This window comes from Piliocolobus tephrosceles, chromosome 19 (genome assembly GCF_002776525.5).
Source record: "Piliocolobus tephrosceles isolate RC106 chromosome 19, ASM277652v3, whole genome shotgun sequence".
Lineage (NCBI taxonomy): Eukaryota > Metazoa > Chordata > Mammalia > Primates > Cercopithecidae > Piliocolobus > Piliocolobus tephrosceles.
In genome coordinates this window covers 19,756,205-19,774,527 of record NC_045452.1, presented here as the reverse complement: position 1 = coordinate 19,774,527, position 18,323 = coordinate 19,756,205, and the positions used below count along the sequence as shown (strand labels likewise).

General features: G+C 56.1%; 2 protein-coding genes across 2 annotated transcripts in view; one reads left to right on the top strand and one right to left on the bottom strand.

Annotated features, from left to right (window-relative positions):
• Positions 1-2,654, top strand: part of C19H22orf23 (chromosome 19 C22orf23 homolog) — a 9,202-nt gene extending 6,548 nt beyond the window's left edge. The window contains exons 5-7 of the mRNA XM_023222050.1: positions 1,015-1,146; positions 1,662-1,762; positions 1,931-2,654. Coding sequence (XP_023077818.1) covers positions 1,015-1,146; positions 1,662-1,762; positions 1,931-2,002 — 305 coding nt within the window. The 3' untranslated portion in view covers positions 2,003-2,654. The remainder of the gene's footprint in view (positions 1-1,014; positions 1,147-1,661; positions 1,763-1,930) is intronic.
• A 755-nt stretch (positions 2,655-3,409) lies between these two features.
• The window catches only part of MICALL1 (MICAL like 1), a 35,656-nt gene continuing 20,742 nt past the window's right edge, over positions 3,410-18,323 (bottom strand). Inside the window, exons 8-16 of the mRNA XM_023222049.2 lie at positions 17,705-18,084; positions 15,944-16,359; positions 12,158-12,292; positions 11,395-11,521; positions 11,186-11,276; positions 10,962-11,035; positions 7,564-7,678; positions 6,964-7,010; positions 3,410-5,166 (exon numbers count right to left, since the gene is read on the bottom strand). Coding sequence (XP_023077817.1) covers positions 5,045-5,166; positions 6,964-7,010; positions 7,564-7,678; positions 10,962-11,035; positions 11,186-11,276; positions 11,395-11,521; positions 12,158-12,292; positions 15,944-16,359; positions 17,705-18,084 — 1,507 coding nt within the window. The 3' untranslated portion in view covers positions 3,410-5,044. The remainder of the gene's footprint in view (positions 5,167-6,963; positions 7,011-7,563; positions 7,679-10,961; positions 11,036-11,185; positions 11,277-11,394; positions 11,522-12,157; positions 12,293-15,943; positions 16,360-17,704; positions 18,085-18,323) is intronic.

Sequence of the window (18,323 nt, the reverse complement as noted above, 5' to 3'; positions counted from 1 at the left end):
TTGCTCTGCACCAAAGCAGTGTGTGGGTTTTGACAAAACTTCTTTTTCTTTTTGGAGATAGAGTCTCACTCTGTGCCCAGGTTGGAGTGCAGTGGTACTATCTTGGCTCGTTGTAACCTCCGCCTCCTGGGTTCAAGCAATTCTCATGTCTTAGCCTCCTGAGTAGCTGGGATTACAGGTGTCCACCACCGTGTCAATTTTTATGTTTTTAGTAGAGATGGGGTTTCACCATGTTGGCCAGGCTGGTCTTGAACTCCTGGCCTCAGGTGATGCACCCACCTTGGCCTCCCAAGTGCTTGGATTACAGGTGTGAGCCACCGTGCCCGGACTCTTTTTTTTTTTTTTTTTTTTTAAGAGATGGGATATTGGCCCGGCGTGATGGCTCATGCCTGTAATTCCAGCACTTTGGGAGGCCGAGGTTGGCAGATTGCTTGAGCTCACGTGTTTGCGACCTGCCTGGGCAACATGGCAAAACTCCATCTCTACTAAAAAAAAAAAAAATACAAAAATTACCTGGGCACGATGACATCCACCTGTAGTCCCAGCTACTCAGGAGGCTGAGATGGGAAGATGGCTTGAGCCCGGGAGGTTGCAGTGAGTCGAAATGATGTCACTGCACTCCAATCTGGGCAGCAGAGTCAGACCTTGTCTCAAAAAAAAAAAAAAAAAAAAAAAAGGAAAAAGAAAAGAAAAAGAAAAAAAAGAGATGGGGGTTTCACTACATCCATTAGGCTGGTCTTGAACCCCCGGTCTTAAGTGATCCTCCCACCTCAGCCTCCCAAAGTGTTGGAATTACAGAACATACCCAGAGTCTTTTCTAGGTTCTTTCAACCTCTTCCTGCCTCTCTTGACAGTACAGTATTGCTCAGGAGAACCCAGGGTAGGAGCCGGGTGTACAGAAGCCCTGTCTGCATGACCAGGCACCCTGCAGCAAGCACGTGCACTTGGGAACGCAGACCATGAATGAGGGCACCCTTCACGGCCTAACTAGGCCATTTCTTTTTGGCCCTACAGGGGATCTGGAGAAGGAGAAACAAAGACTTCAAAATATCTTTGCCATGGGGAAGGACCCAGAGGAACGGAAAAGAAAGGCCCCTCCTGCACGACAGGAGGTTCCAGCCCCTGAGCGAGATCGATTTGAAGAGTGTAAGGCTCCGATGGACCAGTCATGCTGGGGGTGTGAGGAGGGGGCCCAGAATTGGATGCAGCGGTCAGGGGATCCCTGGGGGTCAACAAGTGAGAAACGTCATTTATTTATTTAATATATTTATTTTGAGACAGTCTCGCTCTTGTTGTCCAGACTAGAGCGCAGTGGCATGATCTGGGCTCACTGCAGCCTCCACCTCCCAGGTTCAAGCGATCCTCCTGCCTCAGCCACCTGGGTAGCTGGGATTACAGGTGTGTGCCACCACGCCCAGCTAATTTTTGTATTTTTAGTAGACAAGGGGTTTCACCATGGTCAGCATTGGTCAGGCTGATCTGGAACTCCTGACCTCATGATCCACCCGCCTCGGCCTCCTCAAGTGCTGGGATTACAGGCACGGGCCACCGTGCCCGGCCTAGAAATACTACTTGACAATAGAACCACTTCCTCTCCTCAAGAGGGGCAACCTGCTGCCGGCATCTGTCACGGGAGCCTGACAGCCCTCTCCTCTGTCCAGTGGTGAAGGAAATCCAGGAGAGGAAAGAATTCCTGACTGACATGGAGGCCCTGGGACAGGGCAAACAGTACCGAGGAATCATCCTTGCTGAAATATCCCAGGTAGGAGAAACAACCAGGGAAGTGGGGAGGGGAAGGGCCCAGAGCAAGTGCGAATGGAAATACAGGGCCAGCTGGGGCAGGGTTCCGGGGTCAAGCTCAGCTCACTGCTGGGACGGCTCCTCAGGTTCCTAGCCCTGATATACCCACTTTCCCTGATGCCCTTTGCAGAAACTCCGGGAAATGGAAGACATTGACCGCAGGAGGAGTGAGGAACTTAGGAAGGCTCTTGCCACCACTTAATCTGTCTCCAGAGACAGGCAGCGTAGCCCAAGCTCGACCACTGGAGTCCACTCCTCTGCCAGGCAGGGCCATCATCAGGCCAGCCCACCCTACCAGCCTTCAGCCACGTTAGGTGGTGGCACAGCACTGCCCTGAAGTACCCCAAGGCATACTCAGCAGCCTAGCCCCTGCCCAGGAATGCCGTTGGAGCCTGAGACCCACAGCCCCATCCGCAGAGGAGCAAGGCCTGAGCATCCCTACTAGGACGTGTGTCTAAAGGTATCCACTGGGCCTGCTTCTCACCACCTCCAGCCTCTGGCCTGTTCATTTGGTTTTCTGAATTCAGGAATCAAAATGATTCCTTTCTTTCTGTTTTAGGATTTACTTATTTGATTTCTTACCGCCTTAGGCAAGTATTCAATCACAATGATTAACTGGCCAATAAAACATATTGAACGTGGGTCATTACAAGCACCATTTTGTTTTCAGAGGGATAAGCTTATTTGTTCAAGGCGTTAGAATTTGTCAAGCACAGATGGTTTCTAGCTACCTGTTTGCATATTTCAAGTGGCAATGGGAGCCAACCTCTTGGGCACCCCATGGCTGGCTGCTGTGGCAGGTGCTGAATTCCACTGTCTTAATGATCTCAATAAACCTCTGCAATGGTTCATTATCCCTCTGTGAAAATTAAGTCTTAACGAGATGCCACAACCAAGGGCGTTTAACTGGCAAGCAGTGTACTCGGGATTCAAAGTTGGCTTTAGCTTTATGTCTTTCCACTATACCCATGGCCACAGAAAGAAACATGAAAGGGTGGGAGGGACCTAGAGCCCTGGCCTGGGAGTTCCAGTCCCAGCATGTGCCATGTGACCTTTCTTGGGCAAAACCCAGCAGCTCCGTGCTTGTGCATCTGTGAGGCCCTGCTGGGAAGGAGCCACCCGACACCGTGTCCCGTACATAGCACATCTGTCCCCTCCCCTCTAGTTCCTGATACCCATGATCCCTACCTTCTCCAGTATTCTGTCAGTTGCCTGTCCTAGTAAATCACCACAATATTTTGGAAATATCAGCCCTGTCTCGGGCACCTGGAGGGAGTCTCATAATCCTATCAGGCCACATGACCCAAGTTTTGGTTTGCAGAATAAACACGGCCCTGAAGTGGTGAGGCCCCGATCAAGGGTCAGCTCAGGGACATGCCATGGAAAGCCTCTGTGTCCACACACCCTCAAGAACCTGAGGGCAGAGGGTGCAACCTGATGGGAACAGTTGTCCTCCACCTCAAAGGCCCCATCATGTGGTCAGGAGGCAGCAAACCAGAGAACCCCAGGACAAATCCAGCCCACCCTGGACACACAGTATCAGCCAACCCTTGACTGAAATCCAGGCTAGCTTTCAGCATTTACAAATGACACACACATAAAATCTGGATTTCTAGCTTCTTATGACAAACAAAGGATCTGGCAACACCGGGCCCTCATTCAGCCCCACAGGCCACAGGTGACTTGAGTGAGGAAGGCAGCCCCTCCAACTGCCTCCAGTTCACCCCTGCCCCTGCCAGCTTAGTCTCCTGACACCGAAAGAGCCCGTCGGAGCTGTCACTTGGGTTCATGCGTGTTACCTGTCTGGCCCTGGAAAGGCCCTGGAGTTGGTGGCTCCAGCTCCAGGCCAACACGCGTGTTTAGAAGCAGCCTGCCAGGGGCTGCTGGCCGAGGAGCCACCTCTCCCTGCAGAGGAAAGGGATCCTGCCCAGTGGCAGGCAGTGAGGGCAGAGATCCCTCTTGGAGGATGGCCCCAACATGGCCTCTGGGCGACCAGAGATGCTCAGCCACCAGCTGTGGCAGAGGCAGGCAGGAGGGCAGACGAGGCTGCCGCTGTGGCCAGAGGCGGCAGGGCACTGGCAGCTGAGGTTGTCTGTTTATTGGCGAGGAAACTCCTCGAGAGTTAATACAGTGTGATCTTTTCCCAGAGGTGTGTAGAGGGAAGGGGGCCTAGAGGCGTCCCAGAGATAGCTTATAGCAACAGTGCTTTGACCAAGAGCTGCTGGGCACATTTCCTGTGGTGGCCCCCATCGCTCCTCCTCTCCCATAGCTATCCCAGAGGGGCGAGTGGCCACCAGGCCTTCGGTGGGAGGGAGTCAGGGAGAGAACAGACAACAGGGGAGACAGACCGGTGATGACCACGGGCGGGAGCGAGCCTCTCCCCTGGACCGGGGTGGCGGAGGAAAGCCTAAATGAGGGGTCAGACTACAGACATTAAGGAAACGAGATGAGCACGTGCTTCGAGTGCACCCTCTTCCTACCTGACAACCAGGGACCGGAACTGCAGCCTGGGGGCAGCACTGAGAGCAGCCAACAGGGCACCCACCTGCCCCAGCATGGCCACTGCAGCCCTGGTCCTGGCAAGGGAGGCTCCCTGTGGAGTAAGGGGAGACGAGGGAAGCTGCTCCTGGAACTGTGAGGGAGAGAGGGATGGATTTGCCCGTCAGGCCCATTCACGTCTGACAGTACAGGCCTCTCAGTCATAAACTCAAACTTAACTGGAGACTTCAGAAACAGAGCTCCTGAGTGAGGGAAACTGAGATCCAGGGGCGCCTGCCCAGGACAGGAAGACAGAGACTCAGAGCCAGGGCTGGGGCAGGAAGAAGCCAGTGTGGCCCAGCGCCACTTCCTGGCCTGCCTGGAAGAGCAGGACCCTGGAGGTGGAGACCCAGGCCAGAGCTCATGGCAGGGGCTGGGCAGGGTGAGGGGGCGGATGTGCTCAGCAGGTGCCCCTCCCTGGACCCTGGGACCCTATTTGCCCCTTGGGACTGCAGCATCTGCAGTCATCAGAATCAGGTTGGGCAGGGCCAAGTCACCGCTGCCTGGGGCTCGGAGAAGAAAGAAGAGACTCTTTGGCCCAGAGCAGTCAGAGGCCCCTGAGAAGGAAGAGGCCATCACCCAGAGGATCCCTCCCCTTAGTCATCTTCCTCCTGACTGATCTGAGGGGAGCAGGGCCCCCTTCAAACAGAGCACAGCCCAGGAGCTGGTCCAGGAGGGGGCAGTCCCCAACTGGCTTCTCGTGCTGTTAGCTCTTGTCTCTGGGGGACTTGCTCTTGGCATCACGTTTGTTTCCTAGCAGTTTCAACATCTTCATGGTCTTGAACTTCCCCTTCTTCTTGCCCTCGGGTTCAGCCTCCCTCTGGAACTCTGCAGTACAGACAGAGGAGCACTTAAGTGGAGAAGAGGAGTCCATCCAGGGCAGGCTAGAGCCAGTGACAGGCCTGGGCATGGCCAGCAGGGCTCAGCCAGCCCCACCACTTCCTGTGTGGAGCCTGGGAAGGACAAGCCACTCACCTTTCCCAGCCTCTGTCTCTTCATCTAGAGGATGCGGCCCATCCTCCCCCTCCCACCTCCAGTGTTTGGGGAAAGATCAGGATGGTCAGCACATGTAAGAGCTCTGCAGAATCCAGGAATTCTTTTTTTTCTGGAGACTGAGTCTCATATAGGCTGGAGTGCAATAACGCAATCTTGGCCCACTGCAACCTCCGCCTTCTGGGTTCAAGCGATTCTCCTGCCTCAGCCTCCCGAGTAGCTGGGACTACAGGAGCCCGCCACCACGCCTGGCTAATTTTTGTATTTTTAGTAGAGACGGGGTTTCACTGTGTTAGCCAGGATGGTCTCCATCTCCTGAGCTTGTGATCTCCCTGGCCTTGGCCTCCCAAAGTGCTGGGATTACAGGCATGAGCCACTGCACCCGGCCTAGAATCTGGGAATTCTGAAGCATGGCATTCATTTATCTTTTTCTTTTTTTTTTTGAGACAGAGTCTCGCTCTGTCGCCCAGGCTGGAGTGCAGTGGCCAGATCTCAGCTCACTGCAAGCTCCACCTCTGGGTTTACGCCATTCTCTTGCCTCAGCCTCCCAAGTAGCTGGGACTATAGGCGCCCGCCACCTCGCCCAGCTAGTTTGTCTTTTTTGTATTTTTTAGTAGAGACGGGGTTTCACCGTGTTAGCCAGGATGGTCTCGATCTCCTGACCTCATGATCCGCCCGTCTCGGCCTCCCAAAGTGCTGGGATTACAGGCTTGAGCCACCGCGCCTGGCCTTCTTTTTTTTTTTTTTTGAGACAGAATCTCTGTCGCCCAGGCTGGAGTGCAATGGTGTAGTCTCAGCTCACAGCAAACTCTGCTGCCTGGTTCAAGAAATTCTCCTGCCTTAGCCTCCCAAGTAGGTGGGACTACAGAAGTGTGCCACTACACCCAGCTAATTTTTGTATTTTTAGTAGAGATGGGGTTTCACCATGTTAGGCCAGGCTGGTCTCAAACTTCTGACCTAGGCGATGAGCCCACCTCAGCCTCCTAAAGTGCTGGGATTACAGGCGTGAGCCACCGTGCCCGGCCCCATTTATCTTTTTTTTTTTTTTTTGAGATGCAGTCTTGCTCTGTCGTCCACACTGGAGTGCAGTGGCACAATCTCAGCTCACTGCAAGCTCCGCCTCCCGGGTTCACGCCATTCTCCTGCCTCAGCCTCCCGAGTAGCTGGGACTACAGACGCCCGCCACCATGCCTGGCTAATTTCTTGTATTTTTAATAGAGATGGAGTTTCACTGTGTTAGCCAGGATGGTCTCGATCTCCTGTCCAGTACTCTTTTAACTGTTCCAAGCACCACTTGGTCCCCAGGAAGCACTGCTGTTTGGGCCCACAGACTCCAACAAAACCAGCTGCAGATCTCAAGGGGGAATGCACAGCTGAGGGCAAATCCACAGTCGTCTCTGTGGGCATCAGGGCATCCCACGGCTACCCTCCAAGCCTAAGCCACAGCCTTCCTGGTTGTAGGCTGGCCTCTCTTGCTACACACAGCCCTCTCTGCAAAACAGAGGCTGCGGAGTTTGTGCACAGCCATCCTGGTAGTGCCCACTCCAATCCTCCCTTCAACCAATCCCTTCCTTCCACCCCCAATGCCGAAGTTCAACTGGGCACCAGCCTCATCCCCAGCAAGGGCCTCACCTTTCTTCTTGATCATGGCTTCCAACATCTTGTCTTCCTCTTCCTCCCTGAAATAAGCAGCAGCAGTTAGGCTGGGCACGGTGGCTCACGCATGTAATCACAGCATTTTGGGAGGCCAAGGTGGATCACCTGAGGTCAGGAGTTCGAGATCAGGCTGGCCAACATGGTGAAACCCTATCTCTACTAAAAATACAAAAAGTAGCTGGGTGTAATGGCTCATGCCTGTAATCCCAGCTACTCGAGAGGCAGAGGTAGGAGATTTGGTTGAACCTGGGAGGCAGAGATTGTAGTGATCTAAGGTTACGCCATTGCACTCCAGCCTGGGCAATAAGAGCGAAACGCTGTCTCAAAAAAAAAAAAAAAAAATTTAAAAAAACAGCAGCAGCTGAGAGTCCCACAGGAGGAAGGAGCAGATGCCCTCTCTGTCCACACAGGGCTGAGCAAGGGTGTACTGGGATCGCTGGTAGGAGGGCAGGGCTGGCCTGGCCTGAGGTGTGGACTGTGTCTTTGGCTCTCCAGGCAGCTGCTCCACCCATGGGGCCATGGGCCTGATCTGCTCTGGCCCTGTCTCCCAGGAGCCCCCAGCCCTGGCCGTGTCACCTCTGCCGGTCCTCATCCAGGCAGTTGACGATAGCGTTGCGCTGCTCAATGAGGGTCACAAGCTCCTGCATCAGCACCTTCTCCCGGGCCCGGTCCTCCTCCGTCCAGTCCTTTTCTGCCCAGGGAGAAAAGTTAGGGGGCATGAGTGGTAGGAAAGCCCTCTTTCTCCCCAGGCCGCCAGGAGCCACTGCCTAAGTGCTGCAGGCCAGCCCCGTGCTAAATACCATGCTAGATACTAACAGCGCAGAAAGGAAGGGCCCCGATAGGTGGGGCTTACAAGTTCTTGGGAAAAGAAGGTTATTGACAGAAGAGACCAAGGACACCAGGCTGCCTACCAAAGAGCCTGCAAAGGGCCCCAGCAGGGCCAGCAGAGCACATGCTGCAAGAACAGGGCGGCACCAAGAGTCTCATGCTTATGTTCATTCATCCATTCAACAAATGTTCACTAGGTGGCTTCTGGCGGGAGGCAAGATTCAGGAGGGACAGAGTGGGGCAGGGGACAGGAGACAACAGGGAACCCCAGGGCTCCTCCAGCAGGAGAAGCAACATGACCCAAGTGACATACTGGGACATTCGAGACCAGCCTGGTCAAATGGTGAAACCTCATTCTACTAAAAATACAAAAATTAGCCAGGCGTGGTGGTGCACATCTGAAATCCCAGATACTAGGGAGGCTGAGGCAGGAGAATTGCTTGAACCCAGGAGGTAGAGGTTGCAGTGAGCTCAGATCATGCCACTGCACTCCAGCCTGAGCAACAGAGCAAGACTCTGTCTCAAAAATAAATAAATAAATAAATAAATATCCTTAGCCAGGTGTGGTGGTGGGCGCCTGTAATCCCAGCTACTGGGGAGTCTGAGGCAGGAGAATCACTTGAACCCGGGAGGCGGAGATTGCAGTGAGCTGAGTTCACGCTATTGCACTTCAGCCTGGGTGTCACAGTGACACTCCATCTCAAAAAAACTAATAGGCCGGGTGCAGTGGCTCACACCTATAATCCTAGCACTTTGGGAGGCTGAGGCAGGCAGATCACGCGGTCAGGAGATCGAGACCATCGTGGCTAACACGATGAAACCCCGTCTCTACTAAAAATACAAAAAATTAGCTGGGCATGGTGGCGGGTGTCTGTAGTCCCAGCTACTTGGGAAGCTAAGGCAGGAGAATGGCGTGAACCCGGGAGGCGGAGCTTGCAGTGAGCCAAGATCGCACCACTGCACTCCAGCCTGCGTGACAGAGCGAGACTCCGACTCAAATAATAATAATAACAATAATAAATAGGGCCAGGGCTGAGCATGGTGGATCACGCCTGTAATCCCAGCACTTTGGGAGGCTGAGGTGGGCGGATCACGAGGTCAGGAGATCGAGACCACCCTGGCTAACACGGTGAAACACCACGTCTACTAAAAATACAAAAACAGCCAGGCAGGGTGGCAGGCGCCTCTGTAGTCCCAGTTACTAGGGAGGCTGAGGCAGGAGAATGGCGTGAACCTGGGGAGGTGGAGCTTGCAGTGAGCCGAGATTGTGCCACTGCACTCCAGCCTGGGCGACAGAGTAAGACTCCGTCTCAAATAAATAAATAAATAAATAATAAAAAATAAATAGGGCCAGGTGCAGTGGCTCATGCCTGTAATCCCAGCACTTTGGGAGGCTGAGGTGGGTGGATCACGAGGTCAGGAGATCGAGACCATCCTGGCTAACATGGTGAAACCCCGTCTCTACTAAAAATACAAAAAATTAGCCGGGCATGGTGGCAGGCACTTGTAGTCCCAGTTACTCGGGAGGCTGAGGCAGGAGAATGGCGTGAACCTGGGAGGCAGAGCTTGCAGTGAGCCAAGATCACACCACTGCACTCCAGCCTGGGTGACAGAGCGAGACTCCATCTCAAAAATAAATAAATAAATAAAAAATAATAATAATAAATAAATAAATACCCCCCAAAATAAATAAATAAATAAATATCCTGAAGCCCCCTTGGCCACTGCCCCTCTCCCCAATGGCCTCACCTTGCCAAAATTGAGGAGCAGGTGGCCCAACCTGGTTCTGGAGACAGAGCAGGGCCTCCAAATCACCACCCAAGTTTGAATCTCACTTTGCCATTTCCCATATCTGGGGTCTGGGTACGTTATGTCCCCAGTCTACGTGCAGGGAAACGGAGACTCGGGGACATGAAATCTCTGACCAGTGCCATGCAGTGAAGGTGGAGCTGGTATTTGAACCCAGCAGCCTGATGCCCCCAAGCAATGGCCCTCATGGTGTACTGGACTCGGGGCCTCATACACCAGCCTCACCCTTCCAAAAGCAACATCCGGGACAGGCTGACAAGCCCAGGACGCACAGCCACCACATGAGGGCTGCAGAAGCCCCAGTAAGCCCGGGGCCAGGCTAGCCAGGGAGGCAGAGGAGCCATGCCCACTCTGGCCACAGGGCGCCGCTGTGGGATGCGAGTAGTGACCGCACCCCAGCCTCCTGGAGAGTTGGGAGTGACTCACACAAGGCAGCGGAAGCCTGGGACATTCTGTGGCTTCCCCTGGGATGTTCTAGCCTCCCAAATTCCCCAGTCAGTAGACAGTTTCCCTGCCACCATCCCCACAGTCTGGAGGGGCTGTGTGTGCAGGGACAGCCCCAGATCAGAGATGTGGATGGAAGCCCAGCCCCGTCACCCACAGCCAAGTCCCTCGACCTCTCTGGACCTCCACTTCCCATCTGTCAACATGGCACTTGCCCAGGGCTGGCACCATGCCTGAGCCATAAGAAAGTGGTCAAAAGCCTTGGCTCCCAACTCTGGGCTCTCCACAGTCCTGGGGTCTCTGCCTGCAGCTGCGGTTCACTGCATTCCACTGTCACAGGGCATGTGAGGAGCCCTCCTCACCAAACCCCAACTCAGCCACATGGTAACCGTCAGCCATCAGCCCCTCAGAGGGTACAGAGTCCACGTCCACGGTCTTCTGGTCCCAAGAATACCCAAGGAGGTGGGGACCTTCATTCCCGTCTTACACTTGAAGCCACTGAGGCTCAGTAAGGCTAAGAATCCTGCCCAAGGTCACATAGCAAGTTAGCAGCAGAACAAGAAACAGTCTGACCCATGTACACATCAGGCCGGGCTGGTCCTGGGCCTGATCTTCCTTCACTGAGAGTCCGTCGTCCCTGGTATCACGGACGTCCACAACCCACACTGTCTGTGCGGTTCCCTCTCCAATGCGGCCCCGGCCAGCTTACTACCTGTTACAGTCTCTCCCATCCTCGGGGGTGACCCAGACAGCCCTGCCCTGCACCTCCTCCTCTGGCCCTGTCCCTAGTCTGCCTGTGCATCCTCCTGGGGTTTTGTCTGCCCGCTCCCCCACTCCTCTTTATCACCAGGCCCCGGGGCAGGTGCCAGGGGAGTGCCAGTGGCTGAGCTCACCTGGCTTATTGAGGAGGCACCGGAGCTCATACTCGACATCAGCCTGGCGCTGCTCCAGGTTCTGCTGCTTGAAGCTAGAGGTGGGAATAAGGTGACTCTTAACAATCCTGCCCAAGCCCCGGCTGCCCTGCCCTGTGCTGTTACTGATGAGGGAAGAGGGTAAGGGTTCTCAGTTCTAAGCTCTACGGATTCCAGGGAGGGCTGCCCCGGGCGGGGAGACTCACACATAGATGAGCTCGGACTCTCGCCGCACCAATAGGTGCTTCTCGTGGATGAGCTTGAACCAGTCCACCAGCATGTCATCCTCACGGCCCTCTGGAAGCCAGACACCCACTGAGGCCAGGGCTGGCCGCCATGCCTGGCTCAGTTCCCCAGGGAATAGAGGCTCCTGCCCCCAGCCCCACCCAGCAGGCCCTCCTAGCCGCTCCCGCACCATTCAGGCCGCCACGCAGCTTCTCCTCCAGCAGCACCCCACGGTGCTCCAGGGCATCCAGCCGGCGCTCAATGGTGTCCATCTCTCCGTGGATGTCCTCCTCAGGGATGTACTGGTCAGCTTGGACCTGCCCAACAGCTCCTGGTCACCTGACGGCCAGCCGAGCCCTCCCCTGCCTGGTCGCTGCCAGGAGCCTTGCCCTCTTCTCTGGCCAGCGTTGACCACTGGTGGCTCCAGGGCCCGGGCCCTGTCCCCCACCCCAGCATGGTTACAAGGCAGGGTCCCAGTGTAGGGGAGGGGCCAGTGTGGGGACAGCCACAACCCTGCATGCCACTGGTCCCAGCACCAACAGGCACACCAGAAGGTGGCATGACTCCCTGCCCTTCACAGAAACACCTCCTCTCTGCCACTCCAGAAAGGCTATCACAATGTCAGTGAGAGTGACCTTATTACAGAGATAAACTTGAGAACACTCTAATCAGCTTAAGTAGCAGCATATCATGAGTGCTTGATACTTGAACTTGTTAGTAACAAATTAAAGGCACCACCTACTGCTTTTGGTGGTGAAGGGCTGATCTGCTCCGAATCTTTCCGGGCTGCAAGTTAGACCTTCAAGTTGGGCCGCCCAAGAGCGCTCTCTTGAGCATCTGAGGCCAGCTGCCCAGCCAGCCAGCCTCCCTAGAGTCCCAGGGGAAGCCTGCAGCTGCGGAGTGGGAGGTGCCAGCCCAGGCCAGCCTGGTCTCAGGGGGCTCCAAGCTGGTACCTTGCGTTTGATGAGTGGGAAGCCGTGTCCTGGGGCAGGAGGCCTCACAGGCTTGGAACCCTTGGTGGCCTTCTTTGTGACTGGGGACGCTGCAGGCGATGGCTTCCGGTTAAAAGGATTCTCCTTGCAGGAGGACTAAAGGCAAGGAGACATGACACAGGGTGAGTCTGAGAAGAGGGCACGTGAGACCCCAGCAGCCTGATATTTGGGACCGTGGAAAGCAGGCCAGCACTCCAGGGCCAGCAGGATCCAGGCAAAGAGACAGTCTCCTCGAATTCCGTCTCTGATGCACTCATTCAATAAACTTTCCATTTCCAGGGCTCTTCTCGCCTGTCAGTTACTGCACTGGATACTTTTTACACTTTTTTGAGACAGTCTCACTGTCACCAGGCTGGTGTGCAGCTGTGGCATAACCACGGCTCCACTGCAGCCTCAGCCTCCTGGGGCTCCAGCGATCCTCCCAGCTCAGCCTCTCGAGAAGCTGAGACTACAGGCTCGCACCACCATGCCTGGCTAATTTTTTGTATTTTTTTTTTTTGTAAAGACAGGTCTCACTTTGTTGCCCAGGCTGGTCTCAAACTCCTGGGCTCAAGTGATCCTCCTGCCTGGGCCTTCCAAAGTGCTGGGATGACCACACCTGGCCTTTTTATACATTCATGTTGAATTCTCCCGAGCACCCTGCCAAGTGGGTATCACAATGCCCATTTCACAGCTGAGTAAACTCAAGTTCAGAGAGGTTTAGTCATTTGCTCACGGCCACACACTTCCCATGAGCCCGGGCTGGGATGAGAATCTGTCTGTTTCAGGGCCTGAGCAGCCATCTAGCATTGAGGGGTAGTGGTTAGAACCTTGCCCATGTGGTAGGCAATGCCCTACTGTGCCCCAGTGGTGGGGGTGCCTGGCTGTGCTAGCCTCAGAGGAGGCAGGGGTTTCCCTAGAGGCACAGAGTGGCATGGGGTGTGGGGCAAGACAGAGCTCTGGTAGTTCATTCGGGCCTCATAACCACCCTCTCCCCAGTGGGGACTCTGAGCCTCAGAGAGGTGAAGTTCTTCGCCCAGGGTCACCCGGCCAGGAAGTGCCTGACCAGCAGATGGAGTAACAGGGTACCTCCCTCCCTGCCAGAGAAAGGTCTCATCCTCTGCTGCCCAGCCCAGTACCCACACACCCAGAGCCCAGGCTCTGCATTCTTCCGTGCCTCTGGGGAGACCCCTGCCCTCTCTGAGGCCAGCACAGCCAGGGCAGCCCCACCACCGGGGCATGGCAAGGCCCTGCCCACCACATGGGCAATGTCACTATTTCCCAACCACTCTTCCCAGCTCATGGGAAACAGGAGTCACTGTGAGTCCCTTACAGAGGCCTCACCTGAGACCTGGGATGCTCCAAGAAGCACCGACCCAGCTTTCCCTCAGCAGCTGCAGAGCAGGGGGAGGTCTGTGCCAGCCCAGGCGGAGAGGCTTTCGGGGTGGGGGCTGCTCTGGGGTTTCTGAAGCAGGGAGGGTGCCAGGGCCCAAGTCTGGGCACAGCAACGAGCCAGGGCTTGGCTCCCACAGGGCAGCACCTACCCAATGACCCAGGGTGGCACCTGAAGGTCCCCACTGCCTCTGAAATTCTCTCCTAATCCTGGGGTGACAGTGGGACAGGGGTTCCCCACAAGGAGGTGTACTTGGGGTTCTGCCCCCTCCAACACACCCAGAGGGGCCGGCAGAGCCAAGCAGCCCAAAGCCCCTGAGCCCCTCAAAGGTTTTCAGCCTTTTCTCAGCCTCAAAACTTCAGACCAATCTTTACGCAGCCCAGGACACAAACAGGAGAAACCGAAGCTGACCCAGTCCCGTGCCCTCCACCACCAAGGAGCCAGGGAGTCTTCCAAGCACTCAGGACACTTAGTGCCAGGCAGCCCCTCACCATGCGTGGGAGCCCGAGGCCCAGAGGAGAATGGGGCCTGCTCCAGGACACACAGCAGATGGGAGGCAGAGCCAGAAGCAGTGCCCAAGAGGCTCTTGCCAGGGCCAGGGAAGGTTCAGTGGTGCCTGAGGCACATGGGCAGGGTCAGGCCACAATTTCAGCTGCCCCACAAAGGCCATCCTGCCACCCTCTACCTGGGGCCAGATGAGCCTTGGGAGCTCAGAGGCCTGCAGAGCATGGGGCCTTCCAAAGGGGCTGTGGCTGCAAGAGAGGCCCCTCATGAACTAGGTGCCAGGAGGAAAGTCCTGAGCCCAGGCAATCCCCAGGTTCTCAGTATGGGGCTGAGAAATAGGTGAGCCCACAGCACACAGCATATGTGGAACAGGAGCAGCCTGGACGGGTGCCTAGCCAGACCCTCCCCACGCCCATGTCACCCAAGAAAAGACAAAGCCCAGCAAGGGAGCAGGAGGACAGGATAGGGCTACATCTGCTCTGCTCGGTAAACACCCCCATGGCACACAACAGAAGCATCCAGGAAAGTGGTGTGTCCTGGGTCCTTCTGCCTGTTGGGGGCTGACTCCCTGCCCACTACAAACTCCACACGCAGCAGCGTGCTCATTACAACCCCTCCCCCTGACCTGGCTGGGAGCGCCTTGGAGAAAAGGGACCACAATGTCCACATGACCTGGGGAGCCCAGGCAGCCATGCACTTGGGAGGCATTCAGAAACCCCAGCTCCCCTGTTCCATGGCGGGGAGACCCAGGTCTCTGCAGAAGGGAGTCATCCCCTCTGCTGTGCCCTACCATGGGTCACCTTCCAAAACGACCATTATGCCTATCTCCCTGAGCAGATCGTGAGCCCCTGGAGGCCAAAGACAAGGTCTTTTTTTTTCTGAGACAGAGTCTCACTCTGTCACCCAGGCTGTGGGCCATCTCAGCTCACTGCAACCTCCACTTCCCGGGTTCAAGCAATTCTGCCTCAGCCTCCCAAGTAGCTGGGATTACAGGCGCCCACCACCACACCTGGCTAATTTTTGTATTTTTAGTAAAGATAGGGTTTCACCATGTTGGCCAGGCTGGTCTCAAACTCCTGTTCTCAAGTGATCCGTCTGCCTCAGCCTCCTAAAGTGCTGGGATTATAGGTGTGAGCCACTGTGCCCGGCCAGGACAGGGTTTTAATACAACTCTGCCCAGGGTCTGGCATCAGCAGAGCCTGAGTGAATGGAAGAGTGGACAGACAATACGAGATGACTAGTGGCTGGTGAATGGAACCCAAATAGGCCAGTGCAGGCGATGGGAGGCAAACAGGGGCCCTGATACCTAAGACCTGGACGGCTATGCGTGTGGACAGGTGGATAGATGGGTAGGAGCTCTGGCAGATGGATGGAAGGATGGACAGATGGGTTTGTGCCTTAATGAACAGAGTGGGTAATGGGTAGATAGGCTGGCCAAGGCCACTCAGGAAATCAGAGGCCAGCAAAGATAGAAAAGGCCCTGAACAGCTGGACGTGGTGGCTCACGCCTGTAATCCCAGCACTTTGGGAGGCCGAGGCGGGCGGATCATGAGGTCAGGAGATCGAGACCATCCTGGCTAACATGTTGAAACCCTGTCTTTACTAAAAATACAAAAAACAAAAAATAGTCAGGCATGGTGGCGGGCACCTGTAGTCCCAGCTACTCGGGAGGCTGAGGCAGAATGGCGTGAACCTGGGAGGTGGAGCTTGCAATGAGCCAAGATTGCGCCACTGCACTCCAGCCTGGGTCACAGAGCAAGACTCCATCTCAAAAAAAGAAAAAGAAAAGGCCCTGGACATTTCTGCCCTGAGACCAGACCCGCATCCACTAGAGAGGATGTCACTTTTAGTGAGGGTGAGGGGGTACTCACCTTTACCTGCAGCTGTGGGGACGAGCTTCCAGGGGAAGGCACAGGGCTCCTGTCTCCAACCAACAAGAGAGGTGTTGGGGTGGCACCACTGCAGGGCTTGGCTGGCTGGGGACCTGGGCTGCCCCTGGTCCTGGGGGCAAGGCCAGGGCTGGCTTGAGGCATTTGTTCCACTCTAGGCTCCACTAGCTCTCCAGAGGACGCCAGAGAGGAGTTGGTAGAGAGGCCGACAGGGTTTCCAGGGGTGCCAGGGGCATGGACAGCAGGCTCTGAGGAGCTCTTGGGCACAGCTGGCGGCTCCAGAAGCTCCCCACCTGCAGTCTGGCTGGAGCTCTCGGATGACAGGCTCTCCACACTGAGCGCTGGCGATGGTGTGGCTGAGGGCGGCTCCGAGTGCGAGAGGCGGGAGGCGTGGAGAGCTGTGCAGACGAGCACCAGGACACCTCACAAGGGGAGCACCACAGGGGCTTCCAGCCCCACCTCTCAGCTCCACTCTCAACAGAGCCGCAGGCAGCCCTGGAAACCCAAGCCCTCCACATCGAGACAGGGCCAAGGCCCAGGGAACAGCAAACACCCAGCAGGACGGAAGTCGTGAGGTGCATCCAGCCACCCGAGTCCATCCTGCCCCTCCCACCTTGCATTCTGCCTGCTACCTCCACTTCCCCACACTCCCCACAGCCCCCGTGAAGGCACCCACAGCAAAACCACCTTGGGAATGCCAGAGGAAGAGAGGCGGCCTCTCCTCTGCCCCTGATCTGCAGTGTGGAGGCGGGGGGAGGGGCTCACAGCCCTCGCCCAGCACTGCTGGGCACCAACTTCTCTCCTTGTGGCTGACAGATATGATGCTTCCAAACACATTATCTGCATTTTCCAGATGAGGCAACAGGTTCAGAGAGGAGAGGGTGCTCACCCCAGAAAAGGCTGGGATTGAATCCACTGTATCTGACTCTAGAGCTCATGCCCCGCTGTTGTCCCCTGAAGCTGCCACCACCTCCACCTAGACAAGCCAGCCTCAGCTGGGCTCCCAGGGCTCCACCCGGACCCCCTGAGCACCTGCCTCTGCCAGCTCTGGCATGCTCTTGTCCCACTGTGTGAGGGGGTCCCATGGGACTCTCAGAGGCGGCCAGACCCAGCCGTGGTGAAGGTGAGGGCCAAAAACCCAGCTCAGGGTATCAGAAGACTGGGAGAAGGTGAGGGCCAAAAATTCCAGCGTGCCTGGCTGAGGGGGTAAGCACTGGGCAGAGGAGGCCCAGCAGCCTGGAGCTGAGCCACCATGTCACATGGAGGACTACAGACAGACTCAGGGACAGTCAGAGTCATTACACCTGATCACACATGGCCAGGTGAGAGCCCAGGTCGCTCAGGAACTGCAGCGACAGTGACGGAGTTACGATTCAAGCAAACCCCTCCTTTCTGTGAGCCCCTCGCTGCACTGAGCACACCAATGGACGTCACATTTAATGAGCATGACAGGGAGGGTAGAGAGATGGACTCAGGCCAGACTCTGTGGGTTCAAATCCTGCCTCTACAGCTTAAGCACTGAGAGGCTTTAGGCAAACTACTTAGCCTCTCTGTGCCTCAGTCTCCTCACCTGCAAAGTGGAGGTGACGATACCTACTCACAGGTTTGCTCTAGGATTGAGAGGTCACCCATTAAACACACGGTGCCCGGCCTGGGAGGCTCTGCCTCACCACACCCCTACCCCAGGACCGGGCCCCATCCCCGAGTTCCGACTGTCAGGAGAGCTCCAGGAAAGGCACTTACCCAGTGGGGATGCGCTGGGAGCGCGGGGAGCAGGGCGCTTCTTTGTCTTCGGGCTGCTGGTAGGGGTGATGCCGTACCAGGGGTGCAGGGACTTAGGTGTGGACTCCAGGTGGCCCAGGGCAGGGCTGGTGGCCAGGCTGGGTGCAGCCGGAGCCTCTTCCTCCTCGTCCTCCTCCTCCTCAAAAGGGTTATAGGGTTTGGGCTCCAGGCTGGCCGCTGGGCTCGGCTGGGCTACCTCCTCGGTGCCTCCATTCTCCACCTGCCTGCTGTCCTGGCTTGGTGGCCCAGGGCTGCTGCTTGGGGGAAGTGGGGCTGGCTTCTTCTTTGGTTCCGCCTGCACCAGCGTGATCCATGGGGGGTCCTTCCTGGGGGCTGGTATCCTGGAGGGAGGGGGGAGGCAGCAGAAACCATTAGCAGAGGCAAGGGGTCAGTTTCCTTCTCTCTCTAGACAGTTTTGAGGCCACTTCAAAGGGGGTGGATAAGAAACGGCCGTTTCCCTTCTCCCACCCCCAGCACCATGGGGCCAGTCTGAAACGGACTGTTACAGTCACAGCCCTTGAGGCCCAGAGAATGTGAACCTTCAAGTCACAGAGCTGCTGTTAATCCAGCCCAGGAAAGG